The sequence below is a fragment of the Indicator indicator genome, unplaced genomic scaffold (genome assembly GCF_027791375.1).
Source record: "Indicator indicator isolate 239-I01 unplaced genomic scaffold, UM_Iind_1.1 iindUn_scaffold_214, whole genome shotgun sequence".
In the NCBI taxonomy this organism is placed as follows: domain Eukaryota; kingdom Metazoa; phylum Chordata; class Aves; order Piciformes; family Indicatoridae; genus Indicator; species Indicator indicator.
Window position 1 is genome coordinate 33,075 of NW_026539289.1, and position 25,179 is coordinate 58,253.

At 74.8% G+C, this 25,179-nt stretch overlaps 6 protein-coding genes across 6 annotated transcripts; 2 read left to right on the plus strand and 4 right to left on the minus strand.

Moving 5' to 3' along the window:
• Positions 1–1,231: 1,231 nt before the first annotated feature.
• On the minus strand, positions 1,232–2,089 carry LOC128980491 (uncharacterized). Its single transcript, XM_054398961.1, has one exon. The coding sequence runs from the start codon at positions 2,087–2,089 to the stop codon at positions 1,232–1,234; it is 858 nt and encodes a 285-aa protein (XP_054254936.1).
• A 3,847-nt stretch (positions 2,090–5,936) lies between these two features.
• LOC128980493 (basic proline-rich protein-like) lies at positions 5,937–9,031 on the plus strand. The gene is made up of 7 exons (XM_054398962.1): positions 5,937–6,028; positions 6,126–6,321; positions 6,441–6,643; positions 6,758–6,799; positions 6,848–7,027; positions 7,417–7,592; positions 7,752–9,031. The coding sequence occupies exons 1-7, from the start codon at positions 5,937–5,939 to the stop codon at positions 9,029–9,031; spliced, it is 2,169 nt and encodes a 722-aa protein (XP_054254937.1).
• Positions 9,028–10,038, minus strand: LOC128980494 (uncharacterized). The gene has a single exon (XM_054398963.1). The coding sequence runs from the start codon at positions 10,036–10,038 to the stop codon at positions 9,028–9,030; it is 1,011 nt and encodes a 336-aa protein (XP_054254938.1).
• Positions 10,039–12,291: 2,253 nt separating this feature from the next.
• Positions 12,292–14,034, minus strand: LOC128980495 (uncharacterized). Its single transcript, XM_054398964.1, has 2 exons — positions 14,021–14,034; positions 12,292–13,708 (listed from the first exon to the last, which is right to left on the minus strand). The coding sequence occupies exons 1-2, from the start codon at positions 14,032–14,034 to the stop codon at positions 12,292–12,294; spliced, it is 1,431 nt and encodes a 476-aa protein (XP_054254939.1).
• A 564-nt stretch (positions 14,035–14,598) lies between these two features.
• Positions 14,599–17,149, minus strand: LOC128980496 (uncharacterized). Its single transcript, XM_054398967.1, has 4 exons — positions 16,902–17,149; positions 16,500–16,697; positions 15,377–16,264; positions 14,599–15,265 (listed from the first exon to the last, which is right to left on the minus strand). Exons 1-4 carry the CDS (start codon positions 17,147–17,149, stop codon positions 14,599–14,601), a joined length of 2,001 nt encoding a protein of 666 aa, XP_054254942.1.
• Positions 17,150–20,978: 3,829 nt separating this feature from the next.
• Positions 20,979–22,984, plus strand: LOC128980497 (uncharacterized). Its single transcript, XM_054398968.1, has 3 exons — positions 20,979–21,617; positions 21,702–21,865; positions 21,964–22,984. Exons 1-3 carry the CDS (start codon positions 20,979–20,981, stop codon positions 22,982–22,984), a joined length of 1,824 nt encoding a protein of 607 aa, XP_054254943.1.
• The last annotated feature ends 2,195 nt before the right edge of the window (positions 22,985–25,179 follow it).

The following is a 25,179-nucleotide window of genomic DNA, read 5'->3' on the forward strand; positions in this document are numbered from 1 at the left end:
GCCGCGGCCGTCGCAGCCCGTAGCTCTAGCCGCCCCAGTAGCCAGCCCCCCCCGCGCTTGGACGCCCCCGCGCGACGCGTTCCCCCCGCCCCCGTACCCCTCCGGGCGTACCCGTGCGTCGCGTGCACCCCCCGTCGTAGCCGCGCCCCGCCGCGACCCCCGTCCCCCCCCCCCCCTGGCCGCCCCAACAAGTCACCCGTGTGTCGTACGTACGTGCGCAGGCCACCCTCGTCCCTCACCCGTATTCCCCGTCGAGTACTCCAGCTCGTGTAGCCCCAAGCGCCCCCCGCTCCCCGTCCCGTGCCGCACCGCCAGTGCGCCGTATAGCGTAGGCAGACCCCACGCCCTCTATTGCCCCGCGTGCCCCGCCGCCCACGGGGCCCGTAGAGCGCTGCCACCCACGTATCGCCCTCCCGTCGCCCGTCGTACCCCCGCCCCGACGTCCGCGTTACCCCCAAAGTCCCACCCCTCACCCGGACGGGGTCCGCCCACCCGCCCCCCCCAGTGGCGTCTTGACCCCCCCAACCGCGTTGCTCCCGCCCCGTACCCCAGTCGTCGTACGCTCCGTACCTCGTGCTGTCCGTCCCCGCAGCCCCGGCTCCTCTCCTTCGCGCTCCCACGCCACCGTCCCCGACCGTTATGTTTCAAGGCGCGTTCTAGCGCCCCCAGCGCGAGGTCCCCCCCCCGTCTCACTGCCCCCGTCCCCGCGCGTACGCACCAGGAGCCCGTTAGCCGTACCCCACGTCGTCGTGTCGTCCCCCCGCCAGCGCAGTCCCCCACCCCACCCAGGAAAACACGCCCCCCCCAGCCGCCGCCCCGCGTGTTCGTGCGTCCCAGGCCAGAGCCCCGTCGCTGCCGTACACAAGCGCGAGCTCGTCCGCGACCCGCGCGTGTCCCCGTACTCCGCAGTAGTTTGTCCGCCACCCCCGCCCCGCACGTCCGTTGCCTTTACGTTACCAATCCCCCCCCGTACCAGTGCCCGCACACCCCCGCCCCGCGTGCGTTATAAACCCCCCAAGGCGTCGCCCCCCCCTGAGCCCCCCCCCTCGTCTATCGCCCCCCCCCGATAGCGCGCGCGCCCTCGCGTACCCCGCCCCCAACCGCCCCGCCCGTCAGCGTGTCCGTCCCCGTATCTCCAAACCGAATCCTGTCCCGTAGGCCCCAAGTCCCCGTCGTCTCATGCCCCGACGACGTAGCCGCCTATTTATAGCACGTACCCCTCCGTCCAGGGTTAAGGCGCCCGTACGCACGCCTTCCCACTCGCCCCCCGTCCCGCGTTCCCCACCCCCCGCGTAACCGCCGTACGTCGTCCCGCGCGTAGCCCGCCCCCCCGTTCCCACCGCCTGCCCGTCCCGTCCACGTAGCTAGTCGCCGCCGTCCCCCCCCCAGACCGACCCAGCGTGCGCACCCGCGCCGTCCGTCCGGCCCCCGCGTCCACCTCCCCCCCCGCGCCCCCCCCCCCGCCGTCCCCAGCCTCCGCGCCGCCAAGTCGTAGCGTAGACCCCCACCACCCCGTCGTCCGTCGTCCCCCGCGTCCCAGTAGCGTCGCGTTAAGCCCGCCGCCCCGTACGCCCCGCCCGCGTAACGCCGTGCGTCCGTCCCCCCCGTAACCCCAGCGTGTAGCTGCCCCGTTCAGCCCGTGCCCCCGCGTTAGGAGCACCCTGCCCTCGCCCGGTCCCCCGCTGCGCCGGCGTGCCCAGTGCCAGACACCGTCCCGTACCCCGTAGTCCCGGAGTGCCCGTCCCCCGTACCCCAAGCCCCCCACCGCCCGCTCCACCCGTCGCCCCCCCCACCCCCAGCAGTGCCCGTCCGTGCTCCCGCGCCCGTACGCTCCGACCCCACCCGTACCCCGCCCGCCGCCCGCGCGTCCGCGGACCGTAGCAGACGTCCCGCCCCCCGCCCTTGCCGTACCAGTCCCAGTCACCCGCGCGGTAGGGGCCCCCCCCGACGCCCCGCGCCGAGGTGCCGCGTTCCAGTCGTCCCCCGTAACCGTTGAGCCCGCCGTTGAATGCCCACCCCCACCCCCCCCCCCCCCCCCGACCCCGCCCGTTCCACTCCCGCACCCACTCCGTACCCACGACCGCGTCATCCAGCCGTAAATAACACCCCCCGCGTTCCCCGACCCGTAGCTCCTCCCCCCGCCCCGCCGTGGCGCCTCCGAAACCCGTACGTACGTCCCCGCCGTAAAGCCAGAGTATCTACGCGCCTCCGAGAATGCGCGACCCGCGCGTCGACGCGTGAGCCGCCGCTGCGTCTCCCGTCGTATCGTTCGCCCCCCCCCTCTGTACCCCAGTTACCCCCGTGCCCCCGCGCGCCCCCCCGCGCCGTTTCACCCCGTCGCCGTTAGCCGAGCCGTGCCACAGCACGCCCCTCCGCCACCCGTTAAGCGTAGCCCCGTAAAGCGCACTGCCGTCCGCCGTACCCCGCCCCCCGCCCCGTCCCCCCGCGCCCCCCCGCAGCCACCGTCCCGTAGGCAAGGTCTTCCGTCGCCCCCGCCCCCCACGCCGTCCGTCCCCCGTGACCCACCGCCCGTCCGTCCGTCACGCCCCCGTCCCGCCGCGCGTACCGTCCCCCCGTCCCCACCCCCCCATGCCACCCCGCGCGCGCCCCGTAAGTACAGTACCCCGTTAGCACACCACGTTTTCACCGGTCCAACCACCTCCTCCCCCCCCCGTTTAGTGCCGTCCGTCGTACGTCCGTCCGTCGCAGCGCGTCCGCCGTCCGCGTGCAAACGCCGTCGGGCCCTCCGCCCGTTTGTACGCACGCCCGCGCGTCGTTACCGTGCGTCGTGCGTCTGTACCCCCCCCCCCGTCCGTACCGTCGGTCCCCCGCGTCTCTCGCCTACCCCTACCTTCTCTTCCCTCCCCCACTTACGTCCCCCCCGCGTACCCCCGTTCCCCCACCGTCCCCCCGCCCAGCCAAGCCGTCCCCATCCCGCGCCGCACAGACCGGCCCCCACCCCCGTCCGGCCGTACGCGTCCGCCCCCACCCGCGAGCCCCCGCCCCGGTCCCGTTTTCCGGGTTCGTGACCAGTACCCCACCGTCACGTACGCCGTATCCGCGCGTCGCGCGCCCCCGCCCCAGTTCGCCGTAACGCACCGTCCCGCACCCCCCCCCCATAGCCAGCCGCGCCGTCCCGTCCGCCCCGTGCCGGTCGTCCCCGTCACGTTCCAGCCCTCACGTCCCCCCGTGCCCCCCAGACCCCGTCCGCGCGTACGTGCGCCCAAAAAGCCGTCGTCCCCCGTCCCCGCCCCGTCGCTCCCCTCCGTAAACGTCCCTCGCCCCCCCCGCACCCGTACGGCCCCCGTACGTAGCAGCCGTTCCACCCGCCCCTCCCGTCCGTCGTTGTCCCCCCGTTCGCGTCCGTCAAGCGTAGGCCCAGTCGTACCCCCCCGTCGTCGGTCCCCCCCCGTAGCTCCCGAGCCCGCCCCGTACCCCCCCCGACCGCGTATATACCCTGTTTAGCGGTCACCGCGCGTCGCCCCCGTCGCCGTACAGCCGTCCCCGTCCAGCGCCCGCGAAAACTCCCCGCGTCCCCGTCGACCCCGCGTCTCCCGTCCGCGCCGCCCGCCGCCCCCAGACGTCTCCCCGTAGCACGCGCGCCCCGCCGACCCGTCGAGCCGCTCGTCACCCCGCGCCCGTCCCCCCTGTACACCGCCCGACCGTCCGCACCGCCCGTACGCCACCCCGAGCCGCCGGTCCGCGTTCAGCGTGCGTCCCCCCTGTTACGTCCGTGCCCGTACCCGTAGAGCCCGCCCCCGCGTCCGTATTCGCGCCGCCCCCGCGCCCGCGCCCGTGCCTCCAGCCGTCTCCCGAAGCAGACGCCCGTCCCCGCCCGTTCGTACCCCGGGCGCGTTCGTAACCGCGGGCCCCTCAGTACGCCCCCCGTACCCCCCCGTACGGTCGCCCCGTCCCGCCCCGTCGTCGTCCCCGTCCCGCCCGTCCCTGTCAAGTCTCAAGTCCATTTCGCAGCCGTCGCCCGTCGTAGCGCAGCGCCTCCGCCGACCTCGTACAGCCGTCCGTCCCCCGTCACCCCGTCCCCCCCGCCCGTCCCGCGTCGTCGCCCCGTTCCCCCCCGCCCCCCCGGCCGCCCGCACATCCGTAGCCTGGTCAGCGCGTCGACCCGTCCCTTCCCGTCCCGCCCCAAGACGCGTTCCGTCGTCCCTGTCCGTACCCCACCCCGTAACCCCCGCGCGTTCACCGGCCGCGTCTCACCCACCCGTCGTCCGAGTCCCGGCCCCACCGTTGAAGTGCAGCACGTACCGTACTCCGCATTAAGTAGGGGTACCGACCCGTCCGCCCCCCCCCGTAGCGGCGTACCCCGCACCGTACGCGTCGCGCAGCGTCCAGCCGTCCCGCGTCGTAGCTGCTGCCACATACTGCGGCGGCCACCCCCCCGTACTCAACCGGTGCCGAGGTGCCGAGTAAGGAAGGTCCCAGTAAGACAACCAGTACGTCACCCCGTTCACACCCGTCCTGTCCGCACACCACCCGTCGGCGCCCGTACAGCCGCACGTCCGAACGTAGCAGCCGTCCACACCCCCCCCCGCCGTGCCCCGAACCGCCCGTTTAGCCCGTACCTGCCTCCCTCCCCCCCGCCCCCGTTCCCCCCCATGCAAGCGTCCCGTACCCGAAGTCCCGACGCCCCCTCCGGCCCACGACCCCGTCCCCGTACCGCCCCCCCCCCGCGCCGTCCTCGCCCCCGTTGGCATGGCCCGTACCCGCTACCGCCGTATCTCGCGTTCCGCGTCCGCGCCCCCGTCCTACGTCCCCGTAGCCCCGCGTAACACGGCCGCCCCCCCCCCGCATTCGTAGCGCGCGTCCGTCGCCGCGTACCGCGTTGCCAGCCCGGCCTCCCCGTCGGCGGCGACCGGTATACCGTCCCGTCCGAAGTCAAAACCCCCCGTCGTTCGTATCGTACGTCATCGGCCCCCAGCGTACCCCCGTCCCCGTTACAACCCGTCCCCCGTCCCCCCGCCCCCCCCGTTCCCCAGGCCCCCCCAGTCGTAGCTCGTTCCCCCGTAGCCGTCCGTCGTTTAGCGCCGTGCCCACGTCCCCCCGACGCGCCCGTAAGCCCGCGTACGCGTCGTCCCCGCCCGCCACGTCGTTCATCTTTGCGTCCCCCCCGTCGGCCCCGCCACCACCCCCCCCACGTTCCGTACCCGTCGAGTCCACCCGTCGCCCCGTACCCCGGGCCCGTCGTTACCGTCCCGCCGCGAATCCCGCGTCGACCCGTAGCCAGCGCGTCCCGTAGCCGTACCGCCGTCGCGTCCGCGTTGGTCCGCGACGCGCGCGCCGTCCCCCTCCGCTCAGCCCGTCCGCGCCCGTCCCCCCCCGTCCACCCCGTTGCGTCTCCGTCCGGTCGTGCCCCGAAGCCGTCCCCCGTAGCGCCCGGCCCCGCCCAGCCCCACGCGCCCCGCGTCGCCTCGTCCCGTCCGCCCCCCCCCGTCCCAGCGTCCTAGTCAACGTACCCCCGTTCGCGTCCCGTAAGCCCGTCGTATCCCCGCTACCCCGACCGGCCCGTCGCCAAGAGACCTTACCCGTGCGCCCCGAGCCCGTGCGTACGCCGGCCGGCCCGCCAGCGCGTCCACCCGTAACCACCGTCCCGAAGCCAGTCGCCGTCCCCCCCTTGCCCGTAGCGACGTCCCCGCCCCGCCGTAAACGCCCCGTACCCGCGTAGCTGAGAACCCGTCGCGTCGTGTCCCCCCGCGCAGCCCCCCGTAGCGCGCCCGACCCGTGCGACCGCCCGTCCCAGACCCCCCCCGCGACACGTCCCCCCCGTTCACTAAACACCGCCGGTCGCAGCACCCCGTCTGCCCCCCACCACCCCCCCGTGCCGTCCCGTTCGCCCCCCCGCCGTGACCCCCGCCCGCGTGCCGCCCCCCGTCGTCCGCCCCGCCCTCGTCCCAGTACCGTACGTACTGAGCCCCCGTTATATGCCCCCCACCCCACCCCCGTACCCGCGCCCCAACGCCCCCCGTCCCGTTCACCCCGATCGCGTCCCGCCCCCGTACGCCGCCGCCGCGCCGTACCGTTCGCCCGTCGCCGTCGAAGCCTAGCCGTACCACCGCGTTAACCCGTCCCTCACACGTTCTGTCCGTAGACGTCTCCGTTCCCCGTAACAGGCAGTCCAAGTCCGAGCCCACCCCCACCCCGCCCCGCCACCACGTACACCGCCCGCCCGCCGTCGCGCGCCGCCGCACTAAACGTCCCCGTTCAGGCGTAGCCCCCCCCCCCCCCCGAGGCGTACCGTCTCCGTACCCCCCGTCCCGTGTATTCACCCCCGCGACCGCCGTCGCCGTCACCGACGTTCCACGCCCCGTACCGCCGTTAGGCCCCCCGTGTTAAGACCCGGCGCTCCACCCCCCACCGTCGTAGCACCACCGTCCCCCCGGCCTCGTGTCTACCCCCCGTACACGGAGCACACCGGTCCGTTGCAGAACCCCGCTGCGCCCCGTAGGTCCACGCCGCGCCCGATACCCGTCCCGTTCCCCGTCGACGTCAGCCCAGTACGTTTGGACGCCGTCCGCCAGTACGTAGCCCTCCCCGCCCTCCGTCGCTCATCCCCCCCCCCCAACGTCCGTCGCCCGTACCGCCCCGCGCCCGTCCCCCCGTACCGTAGCCCCCACCCCACCCGTTCCCGGTACCGCGTCCGTACCAGTCGTTCGCCCGTCCCACCCCTGCCGTAGCCAGTCACCCCCGTAAGACGCGTCCCCACCTAGCCCCGGTTTCTCGTTCCCCCCCCGTATGCCCTAAGCGTCGCCGTGCGCCGCAGCCCGTTAGCAGACAGCGCGATCTCGTAAAGCCGCCCCCCCGCCCCCCGTTGCCACCGTCCCGTCACGCACAGCGCCGCGTCCACGTATTCGCCATCGCGCGTCCGTAGCAGCGTGCTCCCGTCGACAGTCCCCCCCGCCCCCCGTTACGCCCCCGTAGCAGTATACCGTCGCCCCCCAGCACCAGACGCCGCCGCCGTCCGTCGTCCCCCCCCCCCCTCGCGCCGTGCCCGCCCCCGTACCCCGTCCCGTTCGTAAAGTCCCGTCCCCGTCGTACGTGCTCCCCCGCCCCCACCCTCGTCGTCCACGTAGCCACCTAGCCCGTCCGCCGGTTAACCCAAAAAGGGGGGGCGCCCGCGTCGCCCCGCCAGCCCCCCCCCCCGTACCGTCGTCCACCGGCTCCCCCCTCCCGTTCGAGCCAGCGACCGTACGGTCCGCCCCCCGTCCTCCCCGTCCCCCCCGCCGTCGTAGTCACCGGCGCCAGCTGTCCCTGCGTCCCCCCCCCCCCACGCCCCGCCCCCCTCCGCGCCCCCCCCGTCCGTTCCCGTGCGCCCCCTCCAGCCGAGCCCCCGTGTCGCGTAGCAGACCCGCCCCCCCCCCCACCAAGAGCCCGCCCCGTACACCCGTTCCCGTCCGCGTCCAGCCCCACAGCCACGCTATCCGTTAGCCGTAGCCCCGTAGCGTACCCCCCACCCCGCCCCCGCGCCCGCCTGACACCACCACCCCCCGTTGCCCCCCGTACCGGCCCCGCACCGATCGCCGTCCGCCGCGTTCCGAGCGTCCCCCGTCCGACCCGTTCCCGCCCGCCCCTCCACCCCCGTAAGTTCCGCCCCCGCGTACCCCCCCCCTCGTAACGTCCCCCCCCCCAGAAAAGCGTAGGCCCCCCGTCCCCCCCGCCCCACCCGTCGAACAAAGCCGGGCCCCGCCGTCGCGCCGTCCAGCACCGTCGCACTCGTTTTCCCAGTTACCCGTCCGTAGCCGTCCCCGCCCCCCCGGACGGCGTCCGAACCCCCCCCCTCCGGCCCGTTGCCCGTCGCCCGTCCCCGCCCCCGTCCCGTTCGTCCGTACCAGCCGTCCCCCCGCGTTCTGTACCCGTGCCCGCTCCCCCGTCGTACCCCGTCCCAGTTTTTTCCCCCCCCGCCCACGTTCACCACACCCCCCCCGTTAACCCGCCCCGTAGTGCTTGCCCCCGCCCAGGAGCCCCCGTCTCGTGCCCCCCATCGTACCGTCGTCCCGTAAAAATATCCGCCCCCGGCGGTTTTTACCCCGTCCCCCCACGCGCCCCGTCCCGTTCGCCTCCCCCGTACCGCGTACCGTCCCGTCCGCCGTCCCGTTTTTCAGGGTTCGCAAGTCGTCTGGCCCCGTTTACTCGCCCGTCCCGCGTACGTCAGCACGTCGGAGCGCCCCCCAACGCAGCGTGCGTCATCCGCCCGTCCCCCGTCCCGAGCGCCGCCCCCGTTCCCGCCCCCCCGCGCGAGTCCGTTCCCCACCCGTACCCCGGCGTCCCCCACGTGGTACTCCCGCCGCCACAGCCCGTACCGTACCGTAGCCGGAGCCGCGTCGCCCCCCCACGTCCGCCCGCGTCCCCCCCCCGTCCCCCCGTCCGTCGCCCCGCGTCCGCCCCCCCGCGGAGCCGTTCCGCCGCCCGTGCCCGCGTGTCGCCCGTCGTGCGCGCCAGCGCCGTGTTTCGTACCCCGCCGTCAGTATTTACCGCCTCGTACCCGCCGCCCCGTAACCGCCCCGTACGTCCCTCCCCGTTCGTCGTACGTCGCCGTTCCCGTCCGCGTAGCCCCCCCGCGGCCGAGCCGCCCCGTACCCGTCGTCCCGTTGCCGCGCCCCCGTCCCGCCGTCCCACCCCGTCCCCCGTAGAGCCGTCCGTACGGTCCCCGCCGCGTTACCGTTGCGCCCCCCGCACGTCCGGCGTCCGCAGCGTGCCCAGGCCCGTCGCCCCCCGTCCCCCCCCCCCCTTCCCGACACCGCTCCCCTCCCTCCGTAGCCGCATCCCGTCCCGTTCCCCCGTCCGTAGCAGCGCCGGCCCCGTGCCACCGCCCGTCGTAGCCCCCCCGTACCCCCCGTCCGCCCGTCCCCGCACGCCCCGCATGCCGCCCCCGTCCCCAGTACCGCGCCCCCCCCCCCGTACCACCGTCCCACGTCCCGTCCCGCGCCCCGTCCCCGTTCGCGTACGCTCGCCCGCCCCCCGCGTGGCGTCCCCCCCCCGAATGCCGTTCCCCCCGTCCGCCCCGCGTACGAACCGCTAAGCGTCCCCCCCGTCGTGTCGTACGCGTACGCTGGCCCCTTGCTCCCGCCGTACCCCCCGCGTAGCCCCCGCACAGTAGCAGACGTAGCCCGTCGTCACAGCCGTCCCCCCCCTGCACCCGTCCGTCCCGGCGCGCCCCCCGTCGCCCCAGCCCCCCCGTAGTCCCCCAGCAGCCGCCGCCCCCGCACCCCCCCCCCGTACCCCGCCGTCCGTCCCGTCCGACCGCCCGTACCCCCCCCCCGCCCATCCCGGTTCGGGTTCCCTCCGCCCGTCGTAAAGCGTCCCGTCCTCGCCCCCCCCCCCCCGTTCCGTCCGTTCGCCCCGCAGCGTCGTACGTGCAGTAGCGGCCCCCCCGTACGTACCCCCACCCCCGCCCCGCCGTCGCAGCCCCCCCCCCCGTGCCCCCTCCCGCCGTGCTACGTCCCTCCCACAGCGTCCCCCCGCAGTACCCGTCGTAGCCACCCAAGCGACCCGCGCCGTCTCCGTCCCGTCCGTAGCGTCCCCCTCGTCCGCCTCCCGTCGTGCCCCCCCGACCCGTGGCCGTACGTAGCGGCGCCTAGCGGCGCGTGAACCGCCCCGTCGTGCGTCGCGCCGTACGTTGCGTACCAGCGCGTACCGCGTCCCCCCGTACCGCCGCCGTCCACGCCCCCTGCCCCAGGCGTAGCGCGCCGTACCCGTCGTGCCCGCCGTCCCGCCCCCAGTGCGACGTCGTCGTCGAGCGTGCGGAGCCCCTGCGTACCGTGCCCGCACGCCCGACCCCCCCGTCGTCCCCTCCAGCCTCCGTCCCCGCACCCCCGTTCGTCCCCCCCCCCCCGTCGTGAGTACCGCAGTAGCACGTCCCGTCGCCCGTTCACCCACCCGTCGTCCCGAGCCCCAGTCGCCCTCGCCCCTCTTCCATCCCAGCGCGTCGCGCCGTCGCCCGTACGCGTCCGTTCGGCGCGCGTTGAGCCTGTTCCGAGAGTTCCCTAGCCCCCGTCCCCACCCATGCCCGCCACCCCCACACACCATCTCCGCAGTAGAACCGCCCGTCAGATTCACTCCAATCCGCCCAGGCCCCCGCGTCCGTTTTACACCCCACGTACCCGTCCCGTTACCTCTTCCCCCGCGTCGGCGCCCCGTGTCGTCCCGTAACGCCCCCCCGACCCCCCCTCGCAGTACTCGCCCCCCGTACCTCCCCCGCCGCCCCCGGCCCCCCCTAGCCCGAGTCACCCGTCGCCCTCCGTAGCCCCCCGTATGCCAGGCACTGACCCGGCCCGCCCCGTCGTACCCCGCCCGTCTCGCGCCGTCGTAGAGCCCCCCCGCCCGTTAGCAGAACCCCCCCCCCGCCCGCCCCGCCCCCATCCGTCCCGTCCCTCGTCTCCGCCCCGTCCCCCGCACGCCGTCCCCGGGTACCCCGCCCCCGCGCCCCGTGCCCCCTCCCCGTAGCGTGCCTCCCCAGCCCACCCCGTACGCCCCCTCCGTCGCGGCCCCGTCGTCCGTGCCGCCCCCGTTTTCGTAAACGCCGGCCGACCCGCGCGTTTCGTGCACCCCCCCTCCGCCCGTACCCGTCGTCGCGTCCGTGGCGCCACCCCCGCCCGTCCCGTACCGTTCCCGTACCGCCGCACCCCTCGCGCCCGTAGACCCCGTCCCCCCCGCCCCGCAAGCCCCCGTATCCCTCCCCCGCGTCCCAGTCCCGCCCGTCGTCCGCGTAGCGAGCGGCCGCGTTTTCCCCCCGTCGTCAGCCCTCCCTTCTAGGAGTCGTCCGAGCCCCGCCCGCCCCCGTCCCGCGTCGTCTAGCCCCCCGTCCGGCCCCGTAGCAGAACGCGTAGCCGGCCCCCACCGTCCCGTCCAGTAGCAGATCCCCCCCCCCGTACCCGTCCCGTCCGTCGTACCCCCCACCGTGCCCCGTCGTCGCCCGCCCGTAGCCCCCGTATCCGTCCGCCCGTCGCAGCCCCCCCCCCTCGTTACCGCCCGTCCACACCCCCCGCGCCCCCCGTCCCACAGTACGCCCCGTTTGTCGTTCCTCCGTGCGTCCTCCCGGGCTCGTTATCGCCCGGACCGTCGCCAGTACGTCCGGCCCGGCCCTACCAACCCCCCCGTCTCTCCCCCCCGTTCCCCGCCCCCCCCTCGTCGTACGCCCCGCCCCGTCGATGCCCGGACCACGTACCCCGTAGCCCCGCGGCCGCTTCCCCCGTCGTCCCCCAGTGCCGCCTCCGCGCCCACCCCCGTAGCAGACGTCACGCCCGTTCGTACCACCACCCCTCGTCCCCGTGCCCCCCGTCCCCGCAGCCCGTTACCCCCCCCCCACCCCGACGCGTCGTACGATCCCCCAACCGCCCGCGTACCGTACCGCTGCCCGTACCCGTCGTAGAGTAAGCGTACCCCCCGTCCCGTTTGCAGCCCGTATAACCCGCCAGCCGTCCCACACTGGGTAACACATCGAGTACAGCCCCCAGCCCGCGCCGCCCGTACGTAAGCCGTCCCCCCCCACCCCGTAGGCCCGCCCCCGACCGACGCGTCGTCCCGTCGTACCGTCCCCGGTCCGTCCCGTCGTCCCCGGGCCCGCGCGCCAGCCGTCCCGGAGCCCCGACCGGTCCGTCCCCCACAGCCGCGCGCCGCCGTTCACTACGTACCCCGCGCCGACCGTCCGCGTTACCGTACCCCGTACCGTACCGTTTCCCCCCGGACACGTCCCCCCCCGTCGTCGCCCCGTCTTCCCGTAGCGTCCGCGTACCGTCCCCGGCGCCGCGCGTGCGTCCACCCCCAGCTCGCACGTCGTCCCCTCGCCACCCCGTGATGGCGTCCGCGGAGTAGCAGAAACCGCCGCCCCGTCGTTCCCAGCCACCCCCTGCCCGTCCCGTTCCCCCCCCCCCCGTTCCCCACCCCGTTGGCCGTACGCGTCCCCAGTACCGTACGCCCGTACCCCCGTCCCGCTACGCAGCGTCCCCGGCCCCCCCGTACCCGTCAGACCGCGTCCCGCCCGTCGCCCCCCCTCGCGGCGTCCGCCCCCGCCCCGGCCCCCCCGTCCGTCGCCGCCCCCGTCGTCCCCCAGTCCCGTCCCGCCCCCCCCCCAAGCCCCCCCCCGGCGGTACCCCCGTCACAGGGTTCGTCCCTCCCCCCGCCGCCCCCGATTCCCCCGTACACCAGTAGCCCCCCCCCCCCCGTAGATAGCCGTCGCCCCGCTCCCCCGTACCCGTGCGCCCCCGTCCCCCCCCCGCCCCCCCGCACCCCCGTCCGCTCGTCTCCCGCCCCCACGTCCCGTCGCCCGTCACCCGTAGCTCGTTAGCGCACCGCCCCCGTCGTGCCCCGCCGTCCCCCGGCCCCCTCCAGCCGCGTACCGCCCCCCGTCCGTCCCGTTAGCGTCCCGCGTCGTCGTCTTGGCCCCCCCCCCCCCCCTACCCGCGCGTCCCAGCCGTACAGCCCGTAGCAGAAACCCCCGTCGCGTGAAATATAGGCCCCCCCGCGTCCGGCCCGAGCCCCCGCCCAGCCCCGGGTATGTCCCCGAACCCCCCGCGCCACGCGCCACGCCCGCCGTACCACCCTCGTCCCGCCCCGCCCGTTCGTATCCGTAGCCGTAGCCCGCGCCGTTCGTCGAGCGTTGCAGACCAGCCGCCCCCCAGCCTGCCCCCCCCCCCCGGCCGGGTGGTTCGCGCCGATCCCCGCCCACCGCGCGATCCCGCCGTCGTCCCGCGCCCCCGCAGCGCTCCCCCGCCGTACCCCCCGTAGCCGTCCCGCGTCGTCGCACGCGCCCCCCCCCGACCAAGCGCGTACCCGGCACGCGTCCCGCGTCCCGTAATAACCCGCCCGCCGCCCCCCCACGCGACGCCCCCCTCCCACGTAGCCGTACGTAGCGGTCGCCCGTATGCCGTACCGCTCCTTAATCCCCCCGGGCCGTACCAGACCGTTCCCCCGCCCCCCCCCCGTAATCCGCCCCAAGATAGGCCCCTCCTTGCCCGTAATCGTCCCGAGCGCGTACGCGTTCCCCCGTCTCCACACCCCCGGCGTGCAGATCCCAACCCCCGTACCCGCGCCCGCGTCGGCCCCCGTGCCGCGCGCGGTCGTGCATGGGCCGTTTTTCGTCGTCCACGCCCTCGCCGTCCGTAGCAGCGTACCCGAGCCCCCCCGCGCCCGTCCCGTCCCCGCCGCGTCGCGCCGTACCCCACCGGTACCCGCCGGCCAGCCGCCCACACCGTACGCTAGAATAGCGTGCCCCGTGCGCGTAACGCCGTTCCCGCCGTACGTCCCCGTACCCCGTTTCGCGTCCGTCCCCCCCCCCCAGTCGTAGCAGGCGTGCTCCCCCCCCCCCGTCCCGCCCCCCCCCGCCGTACGTAGCCCCCCCCGCGAGCCCCGTCCCCACCCCGCCGCAGCGTCCGTCCGTACCCGTACCGCCCGACAGCGTCCCGCGCCCGTGCACGCGACGCCCGCGTCCCCCCTCCGCCCGCCCGCCCGCGCCCCGCCCGCGCCACCGTCGCCCCCCGTCGCGATTGTCCTCCCGTCCCCGCCGCCCGCTCCTCCCCCCGCCCCCCACCTAGCCCCCCCCCGTCGTCGGCGTCGTACGTGCGTGCCGTCACGCCCTTGTGCCCCTAGCGCCCGGACCCCGCGTCGCCCCGTTCCGCCGCCCGTACGTAAACCCCACTCGCCCCGCGCGCCCCCGTCGCCGCTCGCCCCCGTCCCCCCGTCGTCGGCGAGTACCGGTTCCCTCCCCGTCCCCCACGCCCCGCACCGGCCACTCCCCCGCCCCCGTCCCCCCGTAGTAAGCCGTACCGTGCGCCGCGTCCACGGAGCACCGGCCGTCCCCCCCCCCGCGCGTCCCCTCGTCCGGTCCCAGCCCGCCCCGTCGTCGTCACACCCCCCGTCCCCGTACCAAAGGCCCCCCCGCACGCGCCGTAAGCCCCGGTAGCAGAATGTTTATAAGCCCCGTCGTCCGGCCCCGTCGCCCCCCGTCGTCCCACCGTCCGTCCGTCGCCGCCACGTCCCTCGTACGATAAGCTCCGCACGCGCACCCCCCTACCCCGTTACCCACATCCCGTCCCGTCCCGCCCCCAGTCCCAGTCCGTCCCCCCGTACGCGTTCGTCACAGCCCCGCCCGTAGCCCGTAGCGTCGCGTCGCCCCGTCGTGCACCGCACCCCGCCCCCCCCCCCGTCGAGCCGCCAGCCCCGCGCAGAGCACCCCCCCCCCCGCCGTCCCCCGGCGTACGTACGTAGTCACGTCGCCGTAGCCCGTCAGCGTGTCGCCCGTTCCGTCACGTCCCCCCAACCCCCGTCGTTAAGCGGCGTCCCCGTGCGCCGTACCTCGCGCGTCCGTAGCAGACGTAGCGTTACCGTAGCCCGTACCCCCCGTCCGTCCGCGTCCCGGCGTCCGTACGACCCCGTCGGTCCCGCAGCCGTAGCAGACCGTCCCCGTAGCCCCGTACCGTCCGCCCGCGCCCCCCCCGTCCGTTCCCGTACACCCGAGCCTAGCGCACCGTAAGCAGAACCTAGCCCCGTACGTCGCGCGTCCGTCCCACGGTCGTTTCCCCGCCCGCCGGCGCCCCCCCGTGTCCCCCGCGTCGCCGTAGTGGTCGCCCCCCCGCTCGTCCCGCCCCATCATCAGCCCCGCCCGTCGCTCGGCCCGGCACCGTCCCAGCCCCCATGCCGTTCCACCTGCCCCCGCCCCGTACGTCCCCGCGTCCCCCGTCGCGTGAGCCCCCCCCCGTACGTCCGCGCCCCCCCCCGTAGGTTCGCCCCGTCCCGAGTACGTCTCCCGCCAGCCGCGTACGCCGTACCGCCCCCCGCCCACCCCTCGCTCGTGTCCCCGTCCGTTGCCCCCAGCGTCCGTACCGCGCTACCCAGCGTACGTCGCCGTCGAGCCGTAGCCCCCCCCCGTCCCGCACACGCGTAATCTCCCCCCCCCGTCCCGCCGTCGCCCCCACCGGATCCGTAGTCTGCCGCGTTAGACCAGCGTACGAGCCGCCCTCCCCCGATCGCGTCCTCGCCCGCGTCGTCCGCCCCCGTCGTACTCCGTCGTCCGTCCGTACCGCGCCGTCCCCCCGTCCAACCCGTCGGCCCCGTCGCCCCCAGTACCCCCGTAGCCGTCCGAACCCGTCGCCCAGCCGTTAGCAGCCGCCGTAGCCCCGGCCGACAGCGCTCGCAGTCCCCCCCAATGAGCGTCCACCAGCCGCCGCCCCACACCCTACGTCGCCGTCCGCCGACCCGTCCGTACCGTCCCCCCCCGAACCTCCCGTATAGCACACCCCCCCCCACGCCCGTCGCGCCCCTCGTCCGTCCCGTACACCGTCGTCCCGCCCTCGCGTAACCGTTCCCCAGGCCGCACCCACCGTCCCCCCCCCCCCCCCTACCTGCTCGTAGCGGAGCCCCCGCCAGTTACCCGTCCCCCAGCCAGCGTCCCCCCCCGCGCCCGTCACTCGCCCCCCGCCTAGCGTCGCCCCCCCCCCCGCGTAGACCGTCCCCCGGTATCACCCCAGCCCCGTCGACCAGCGCGTCCCCCCCGTAGCCGTCCCCGTCGCCCCACCCGTAGCTGAACCCACAGTTAGTCCGCCCCGTACCGGTCCACGTTACCGTAGGCGTCGCCTGTCCGTACGGCAGTAAACGTCGCCCCCCGGTGCGCCGTCCCGTTCCCCGGACGGAGACGCCCACGTAGGAAGTGTCGTCGCGTCCCCGCCGCCACCCCCCCCCGTAGCTCACCCCCCCGTATCGCCCCCCCACCGCTACGCCGCGCGTCCGCCCCGGCCCCCGCCTCCGCGTCCGCTCAAGTGTGCCCGTTCCCCGCGCCCCCCGTACGTAGCCCCCGCCCCGTCCGTCCCCCCCCCGCGCTCCAGGCGCCCCGTACGCCGTTCCAGTTTTGTTCCCCCCCCGCCCCCCCAGCCAGCCCCCGTAGCGTAGACCCACGTCGCCGTTCACCCGCGCCGCCCACGCGCGTACGTTCCGCCCCCCCCGCCCGTACCGATGCCCCCCCCTCCCGACCCGTACGTAGCGGCCGTCGGTTAGGCGCGTACACCGTACCCCCCACCGCGTACGCCCCAGTCCGCCTAGCGCCAGCGCAAAGTCTCGTCCCGCGCCCCGCCCGACCCGTCCGCCGTATCGTACACGCGTGCGCGTCGCTGCCCCCCGCCCCCCCCACGTTCCGACGCCCGTCGTACCCACCGCGTCCCCGTTCGTCCCTCCCCGGCCCCGTCCGTCCACCCGTTTCCTCCCCACAGTCGTCCCGTACCCCAGTGCCCCCCCCGCCCCCCCAACTGCCGCCGCGTAGCCAACGCTACAGCCCCCGCAGTAGTCCCCCGTCGTCGTCCCCGAGCCGCCCCCCCGCGTACCAGACCTCCTCCCGCGTCCCGCCGCCCCCGTCCGTCCCCGCCCCCGCCGTCCAGCCCCCCGTCGCGCCCCGTCCGTCGCCAGCCCGTCGTACCCGTACGCCGTTAACCCGCGCCGTTCAGCCCGTCGCGTCTCTCCCCGCGCCCGTCCCCCGTCCCTCGCGCGCCCGTCGTCCCACGTACCCGTCCGTCACCGTCCCGTCCACCGTGCCCGCCCCGCCCCCGTATCCCCCCCCAGCGCCCGTAGCTCCAGTACGCGCCCCCGACCCCGCCCCACCACGTCCCCGTGCGTCTTCCAGTGCCCCGTCACGTCGAGCCCGTCCGTCGTAGCAGACGTACCGTTCCCCCGTCACGTACGCCGCTTCACGTCGTGACCCCAAGCTCCGGCCGCAGGACGACGCGCCAGGTCACCCACAGTACGTCCAGCCGTCCGCAGTGCAGGCCGTACACTGTGCAGCAGAGTCACCGTCACCGCGCGACCCCGCCCCGTCCCAGCACACGCAGTCCCCCGCCCCCCGCCCCCGCCGCCCCACCAAGTCCCCGCCGTACACCCCCCCTCCCGTCGTCGTCCTCCCCCCGGCAAACCGTATGTACTGTACCGGGTCGTCGCAGTCGTCACCCCCGTGTCCAGGTGCGCCCCGCGAGCGTTTAGCGGATCCCAGCAAAGCGTGCCAGGAAGGAAAAGGAAGGATTACAAAGTGCGGCCAGAACGGACCGCACGAGGGACGGTGACCCCGCGCCACCCCTCGACGCGTCCCGCCCCTCGCGCCCGAGCGCACAGTCGTCACCCCCGTCGTGCCCCCAGCCCCCGTCTCACGTCGTGCCGAGTGCATGCCGTCGTACGTGCCCCGTGCCCGTTTTTTAAACCCAAGTCCCCCCCTCCCCGTACGTTCCCCGTCGTCTCTGAGTAGCCGTTCCCCCCGCACCCCCGGGGTCCGCGTACACCCATCACTCCCACCACACCCGCGTTTGACCCCAACACCGTGCAGTTACGCCGTTTCGGTACAGTAGTCGTCCGGTCGTGCACCCCCGCCAGCAGAGTTCCGTTCCCAACCCCCCGTTTACCCCCGCGCGTCGTACGTTCCCGTCCGTACAGCCCCCCCCCCCGCGTCCCCCCCGTTACCCCTCCCACACCGCGTTATCCGTGCCCGTCCCCCCCCCGGTGCCCCGTCCCGTGCAGTGCCCTGCGTCCGTCGTTCCGTCCCCCGTAGCCGTTTTCCCGTCGCGTGCAGATAGCGTAGCCGCGTACACGGTCGCCCCACGTTCGCCCGCGTCCCCGTCCCCGTCCAGTACTCGCCCGTATCACGTCTCCGCGTGCGCGTCGCCCGTCCGTAGTGCCACCGCCGTCCGTCCGTCCGTACCCCTCGTCCCGCGCCCCCCCGTCCCCCCGTTCCCCGTACGCCCGTTGTAAGAATGCGCCGTCCGCCGCGATCGCGCCGTCGAGCAGACGTCGTCGATCCCGCCCGCGTTCCACCGCCGCCCTCGTTCCGTTACCCACCCCCCGCCGTCCCCCCGCGCGTCGCGCCGTTCCGTGTTGCCGGCGTACGCCCCGCGTCCCCGTGGCGTCCACGTCCGCCGCCGCCCCCGTGCGCGTAGCTGTAGCGTACCGCCGCACGTCCCCGTCGCCCGTCCCCCCGGCGTAAACGGTTCGCGCGCCGTGCCCGTTCGCCGTCGCGACGCGTACGGTCCGTGCCGTTCCACCCCCCCCCGCGCCCCCCCGCGTTCGCGTCCCCGCCCCCCGCGCGTACCCCAGCGCCCCGTCCCCCGTCCGCCTCGCGTGATGCGCCCACCACCCGTACACGTAGCCGCGTTCTCCGTAGCCCCCCCTCCCTCACGTCCCCGTCCCGGCTTCCCTCCGTCCCACCCGTCAGTCCGTACCCAGCCGTCTAGCGACGTAGCTGCCCGAAGCGTCTCACAGTCCGTCCGTACCCCCAGTCCACCGTCGTCGTCCCGTCGCACCGGACCGTTCACCGTCCCCCGGAGGAGGACGAGTACCGGCCGGACGACAGGCCACCCGGGTCGCGAATACACGACCCCGTTCGCCGTCACCGTGGACCCGTCCCCCGCGTAGCCTGTTGCGTACGTAGGCCCCAACAGCGGAACCCTAAGACGGACCGCTCGGGGCGGCCCCCCCCCGTCGCCCCACGCGTTCCCCGTACGTGCCCGCCCACCCCGTACCGTCGTCCCCGTCGTGCCTTCGTACCCGCCCCCGCCCCCCCGCCCGCCGACGCCCTCCGGCCGCCCCCCGTAGTCTTTGCCCCCCCCCCGTATTCGTCCCCCCCCCCCCCCCCGCCCCCGTGCCCGCCGTTTCCCGGCCGTACACCCCGTTAGCCGTCAGCCCGTCCCCGCGTCGCCCCGTCCCCCGTCGCGCCCCCCCCCCCCCGCCCACCCCGTCGCCGCCCCAACCGTCCAGCCGTCGCGTCGTTTTTACCCGTCGCCCCTCAGGCCACCCCGTTCCACCCCCCGTGCCGGTCCCAGTCACCCCGCCGTAACGTACGCCGTCCGTCCCCGTCACTCGCGCCACCGCTCCAGGCCCCGTCGTACCCCCGTTCACGACAACGCCGTCGCCCGCCTCCCAGACCCGTCCTCTCCGCGTCGCGCGTAACAGCGTACCTAGTAGCGTACCCGTACGCCCTTCCCGTCGTCGTAGCCCCCCCCCCTTACCCCCGTCATCGTGCCCGCCCCCCTTCCGCCGTAGCTGACCCGTCGTCGCGGCCGCGCCGTCTCCCCCCCGTCGTCCTCCGTCCGCGCGCGGTCCCCCCTTCCGTAGCCGCGCCCCGTTAGCGCGCACCCCCCGTCCACGGTACTACCCCCCGTCCCCCCGCCCCCGTCGCGCCGCCAGCCGTCGCTACCCCCCGCCCCCCCCCAGTCCCCGTCCCCGCTCGCGTTGCCCGTCGTCCAGTAGCGCCGTCCGTCCCGCGTCACTGCGTTCCACCGTCCGCGCACCTTCCGTCCCCGTTGCGTTAGCCGTCCCCCGTAAGCCGTCCCCGCACCCCGTCGCACGTACCCCCCCCCGTCCCCCGCGTCGTTTTGTCCCGTCCCGCGTGCCCGTCCCGTGCCCGTCCCCCGTAGCTGGCCGTACCACCCGCCCGTCACCTCGTCCGTATTCCGCGCCCGTCCGAGTCGTTCGGTAGAGTCCCCAGCCGTACACCCCGTCCGTACGTCCACCGTCGCGTCGTGCGCGTCGGCCCCCGGCCGACCGCGCCCCCCCAGCCAAGTAGTAGCGGTCGTGGCCAGACCCCGAAGACGCGGCCCCGCCACGTTACCGCTAGTCACCGTCCCCCCCCGCACCAGTCCGTACACGTGAAGCGGCCCCGCAGCCCCGTGAAAGTCCCCCGTGCGTAAACAACCGCCAGCCCCGACAGCGCCGTACCGTCAGTCGTCCGTGCCTTAACCGTCCCCGTCGGCTGCCCCCAGGACGCGTTAGTCCGTACGTCGTAGACACCCGTCCGCCCGTTAAGCGTCAGAGTCGGGGGGGGCGTCGCCACCGTCGTTCCCGTATTAAAAAAATTATATAATAATAAAATAAAATTATTTTAATTGATAGTCCTCGGCGCGGTCGTTGAAGCGCCTGCCGACCTCGTCGTCCCCCCGTACCCCGCCCACCCCCGCCCCGTCCGTACACGTCGCGCGTCCCCGTCGCGCGTTCGCACCAGCGTGATCGTCCCCTTCCACCCCCGGGGCCCGTACCTCCCGAGTCGTCCCGCCGTACCGTCACGCGTCACGCGTCCGTCGACGGAGTCCCGTATCCGCCAGCGTCCGTCCACCCGTTCCACCGTTCCCCGTGCCGCAGTCCCCGTACCCCACCCCCCGTCGTCGTTAGGCCCGTTTATAAGGTGCGTCCGCGGTCGTCGCCCCCGACTCTCCCGTTTCCCGTCCGCGTCGACGCCCGCCGTCAGACGGCCGTCCTCCGTAGAGCGTGTTACCCGTACCGTCGTGCCGCGCGGATCCGTCCCCACCGCAGTGTACGGCACCCCGTTTCCGTCAGTCTGAAGCGGCCCGGCGTCCGCCTCACGTCACGTGCGTACGTACCGCGTCGTGCCGTCCCCCCACCACCCACCCCTCAGTCCCCAGTCGCTCACACCCCCCCCGTTGAAGAGAACGTCCACCCCGTTCCGTACCAGTCCGTGCCCCCCAGTTACCGACGGCCCCGCCGCCCGTACCCGTCCCCCGATTGCCGCCGTCCACAGCCCCCGGCCGCGGAAGTACAACCTCCGACGGCGTCCCCGTTCGCAAAGTATTCCGGCTCCAGCGTTTTCGTCACCCCCGTTAAGCACGAACCCCACCTTTCCCCACCCCGTACGTCCGCTCGGCGTACCCGTTAGTCCCCCCGCGTTCCCCTTGCCCCGCGCGGCGTGTCCCGCCTGCCCAACGACGTATTACCCTCCGTTCCGTCGCAGCCGTAGCAGCGTGCGTCCACAGTTCAACGTACAGCGTAACCGCCCCCGTCGAGCGGCGACCGCAGGCGGAACCAGGAGGCACGGTAGGTACCGCAGAAGGTAACCACCCGCGGTACCAGAGGCCCTGGTAGAAACCGGAGGTCCCCAAAACGAACGGCGGCACAGTCCGCACGAGTCTGGCGTTCCCACAAGTCCGCAGCGTACCCAGCCACCCGCGTGCCCGTTCCACCCCGCCGCCCCGCCGCTCGCCCGCCCGCCGCCCATGTTACTCCGTTTCGGACTGCGCGCGCGCCCCCCCGTAACGTACGCGTCGCGCCGCGCCGTCGTACGTCCCCGCCCGTACACGCCGTTTCCCCGTAGCCCGTCGCCCCGTCCGTACCCGTACAACACTACCGCCACCTTGCCCCCCGCGCCCCCCCCGTCCCCCCGCCCGTCGCCCGTCCGCCAGCGTCCGTTCCCCGCCGTTCCCCGTACACCGTCGTGCCGTCAGGCGTGTCGTTCCGTCGTCCCACGTCCCCCGTGCCCCCGTCCAGTACGACGTTCCGTGCCCCCCCACCTCCCGCCCGTCAGCGTATCACCCCCCCACCCAAAGCCATGCGTCCGTACCGTACGCCGTCAAGCGTCCGCCCCCGACCAGCCTCCCCCCCGACCGCGGCCAGCCACGTCGTCGTCCCCCCACCGCGTGCACGTGGCCCTCGTCCCTCGTACGCGTCCCTCGTCCACGCGTCCCCCCCCCGTGGTAACCCGCGCGTCCCACCAGCGATCGTCCGTGCCCCCCCCCGTACCCCCCCCGCCCTCCCCCGCGCCCCACGTATTCACCGTCCGTCGTCGTGACGCCGTACCGTACCACCCCCCCCCCCGCGTCGTTCGTCCCGAGCAGCGTACCTCAGCCGTCCCCCACGTACGTAGACGTCCCTCGTAGACGGCGCGTTCCCCCGCCGCCCTCCGTCGCCCCCAGCCCGTTGTTCCCCGTCCCCCACCGTAGCCCACCGCCCGCCCGCGTACTCGTGCCGACGTGAGTCGTCGTCCCCGTGGCCCCCACCGTCAGCGCTCCCAGTCACCTCCTCGTCCCCCCGCCACTCGTCACGTCGCCCCAGCCCCTCGCCGCGGCCGCCGTAAGAAGATCCCCCCGTCCCGCCGTTGCAGAAAGTACGTCGTCCCGTCGTACCGTCCCAGCCCGTTTCGCACCCGTTTCCCCCGCCGTCGCCCCCCCGTCGTGCCGTACCCGTACCCGTGTCCGTCCGTAGCGCCCTACCAGGCCCGTCCGTACGTCCCACGCCCCCCGCTCACGTCCGCGTCCTGCGCCCCGCCGCCGTTCCCCCCCCCCCCCGTTCCAGTCGCGCCCCCGCGCCGTACCGTCCCCCCGCCGAGCACCAGCTCTTCTGCCCCGCCGTTCTAACCCGCTCCCACGTTGGCCCGGTTTCGTCGCCCCCGCGTCCCCCTACCCGTGCGGCCCCCAACCCCCGTCGTCCCCAGTCGCGTTCGCGCGCCCGCCGCCCGCCGTCGTCGTCCGCCCGACGGTCGTTTCCCGGCTCGCTCCGGCCCCCCCCCGTCGTCGCGCGCCCCCGTGCGCGCGCGTCCGCGTCGAGTTCCCAGCCGTCCCGGCCGCCCCAGTCGGGTCACCCAGCTCCCGTCCCGTCCACACACCCGCCGAGTAACCCCGCCCGCCCCGTACCCCCCCCCCCGTACCGTACCCTCGTCGTACCCCCCGCCGTCACGTCCCGCCGTACGTCCGTCCCCGCGTCGCGTCCCGTTCCGCCCCTGTACGTTCAGCGGGCCCGTCCCGACCGCCCCGTCCGACGCCGCGCCCCCGCGCCCGTACACAACCCACCGTTCCGTCCCCGTACCTACCGTCGTACCTCAGCCGCGTTGCAGTCGTCCGCGTCCCCGACGTCTCCCGTCCCCCGCCCCGATCCCGTCGTCGTAGTGCGTCACGCGTCGTGCCGCGCGCGCCCGTCGGCCCGTACGTCTCGTCCCGCCCCGAGCCCGTACGTGTACCCCCGGCGTCCGCGTCGCCGTTTGTTCGCCAGTCGCGTCGCGCCGCGTCACGTGTACCGCCGCTGCGCTCAGCGCCCGCCGTCGCCCCCCCGCGTCCCGGCGCGTCGTCGCGTCCGTCCGCCGTCCCCGCCCCGCCGTTACGTCCGTGTCCGTAAGCAGAAGGTCGTCGTCCGTCCGTACGTACGCCGTCCCGTCGTCGATGCCGTAGCAGGTCCCAGCGCCCGTCCCCCGTGGGCCCCCCGTTCGCCCGTCCCCCCTCCCCCAGCGTAAACCGCCGTTCCCAACCGCCCCGGCGGTCCCCCCCGTATCCAACCGTCGTTCCCGACCCCGCGTCCGTAACTCGCCCCGCGCGTCCAGTAGCGCTACACCCGCCGCGCGTCGCTACGCCCCTCCGTCCCCGTACGTCACCACCCGTAAGTAGTCCCGCACCAGGCGTCCGTCCGCACCGACCCGCCCGCGTCCGTATCCCGCGTGTCCCGCCGTTCGTCCCCGTTTCGGACCGTAACCGCCGCCACCACGTTCACCGTCGTCGTGTCTAGTACCCGACCCTCCCACGAGCCCGCCCCCCGGGCCAGGTAAAATAAAATAATAAAAAATTCCCCCCCTACGCGTCCAGTTCCGCGCCCGTCCCCGCGCCCACGTCGTACGTCCCGCCCGGAGCTTTTCACCCCCCCCCCCGCCGGCCTCCACGTCCGCGTTTACCCCCGTCGTCGTACCCCGTAATCCCCCCCGTCGCCCCGTCGTGCCCGAGTAGACGTCGTCCCCGTAATACGTCCCCGTCCCCACCGTCGTCGTGCCGTACACGTAAAAACGCCCGCCCCCACGTATCCCCGTCGCCCCGCCTCGTCCCCGTAACCGCGCGTTTAGCAGACCTGTAGCAGCCGACCGCGGCGCGCCCGCAACACCGCCCGTGCACCGTGAACCGTCGTTACCCCGTCGCCGTCACAAGCCGCCCGTTTCGTATCGCGTATCGTGCCCCGAACCGTCCGCCCGCCCCCGTAGTCGTCACGTCCCGCCCCGTCCGACCCAGTCCGTCCCCGTCGCGCCCGCTCGTCCCCCCACGCTGTACGCGCGTACCGTCCCGTCGCGCCCACCCCCCGCCCCGTCGCCCCGTTCCCGTTAATGCACCACGCCTCGTACCCCCGCGCCAGCGTCGCCGAGTCGTCTTTTTCCTCTCGTCCGCGTCCGCGTCCGTCCGTCTCCCCCCCCCCCACCCCCCCGCCCCCCGTCGTCCCCGTATATAGCGCCCCGCCCACCCGTACCCGCCGTCGTACGGACGTCCACCCCCCCCCCAGTCATGCCGCTCGCCCGCCGTCCCAGTACGGTGCACCCCCAGCGTCCGGCCGCCCCATACGGACACCCCCGCCACCCCGTCGTCCGCGTCCCCGGACCCCGCCCGGCACCACGTGTTACCCCCGCCGTAAAGCCCCCCCCGTCCATCCCGTAACCGGTACGTACCCCCGCGTCAAGCCCGTCGTCCCCCCACCTACGCCCGTCCCCGCCTCAGGCCCCGCCCGTCCGGGCGTTCGTCACAAGGCCGCACCCAATGCCGGGCCGGCAGGTTCCGGTACGTATCCCCCCCCCGCGCACCCGCGGCTCCCCACAGCCCCCGTACACCCCCCCCCGTACGTCCCACCCCACGTGCCACCGCGTTGTCGTCGTACCGCCCCGTTAGTCCCCGCCCGTCCGTTGGTCGTAACGCCGCGTCGTCACCCCCTCCGTCTACGTAGCCACCCCCGGCCTCCCCGCGTTAGCCCGCCGTCCCGTCCACGAGTACGCCACGCCCGGGCGGGCCCAGTACACGTGGACGGCCACCTAACGTACGTCCCACAGTTCGTCCCCGCCACGACCAACCAGTAACTAGCCAACAACAACCCCGGCGTACTGTCCGGCAAAGCTCGTTACACCGTCGTCGTGATCGGTTCAGTCGCTCGCCCGTAGCCAGGATTCCCCGCCCCCCGCCGCCCGTTCGCTTCTCCCCCCTCCCCCCCGTGCCGCCCCCGGAACACGCCGTACAGCCACCCGATTACGCCCCTGCAGTGCGTACCCGGAGGGTGGGGGCCCGTTCCGCGTTCCGCCCGTTCAGCCGTCGCGCGCCCCGTCCCCCGTCCCGTACCGTACCCCCCCCCGTATCGTCCGCCGTCCCCGTAGCCCCCCGCGTTCGCACGTTGGCCGCGTCGCCCCCCCGCCCCCCCCCCCCCCGTAAGCCCGTACCCCCACCGCCCCCCCCGCGCGTACGCCGTTAGCATCGTCCCCGCCGTTGCGCCCGTGCGCCGGAGCCCCGTAACGTCGTTCGCCGCAACCCCGCGCGTTCGTCCCGCGTACCCGTCGTTACTCCCGCACCAGAGTCAAACGTATAAACGTACCACTCCCACAACCCGCAGTTCCGAAGAGGCGGCCGTAACACCCGACAGGAGGGCAAACCGCGGTTAAAAAAAAAACGTAGCAGAACCTTACAACTGGCG

Coding starts and splice junctions, on each gene's coding strand:
- LOC128980496 (XM_054398967.1), bottom strand. CDS start 17,149: ATGCACTCGGCACGACGTGAGACGGGGGCTGGGGGCACGACGGGGGTG. Junction 16,698..16,901: donor GACCCGGTACAGTACATACG/GTTTGCCGGGGG, acceptor CTGCGGCCGGAG/CTTGGGGTCACGACGTGAAG. Junction 15,266..15,376: donor GGACGCTGGCTGGGGGACGG/GTAACTGGCGGG, acceptor GGGACGGACGAG/GGGCGCGACGGGCGTGGGGG.
- LOC128980493 (XM_054398962.1), top strand. CDS start 5,937: ATGCCCCCCACCCCACCCCCGTACCCGCGCCCCAACGCCCCCCGTCCC. Junction 6,322..6,440: donor TCACCGACGTTCCACGCCCC/GTACCGCCGTTA, acceptor GGTCCGTTGCAG/AACCCCGCTGCGCCCCGTAG. Junction 7,593..7,751: donor CCGCCCGCCCCTCCACCCCC/GTAAGTTCCGCC, acceptor ACCCGTCCGTAG/CCGTCCCCGCCCCCCCGGAC.
- LOC128980497 (XM_054398968.1), top strand. CDS start 20,979: ATGTTACTCCGTTTCGGACTGCGCGCGCGCCCCCCCGTAACGTACGCG. Junction 21,618..21,701: donor GTACCTCAGCCGTCCCCCAC/GTACGTAGACGT, acceptor CCCCCACCGTAG/CCCACCGCCCGCCCGCGTAC. Junction 21,866..21,963: donor CCGTCCCGCCGTTGCAGAAA/GTACGTCGTCCC, acceptor GTCCGTCCGTAG/CGCCCTACCAGGCCCGTCCG.
- LOC128980494 (XM_054398963.1), bottom strand. CDS start 10,038: ATGGTGTGTGGGGGTGGCGGGCATGGGTGGGGACGGGGGCTAGGGAAC.
- LOC128980491 (XM_054398961.1), bottom strand. CDS start 2,089: ATGACGCGGTCGTGGGTACGGAGTGGGTGCGGGAGTGGAACGGGCGGG.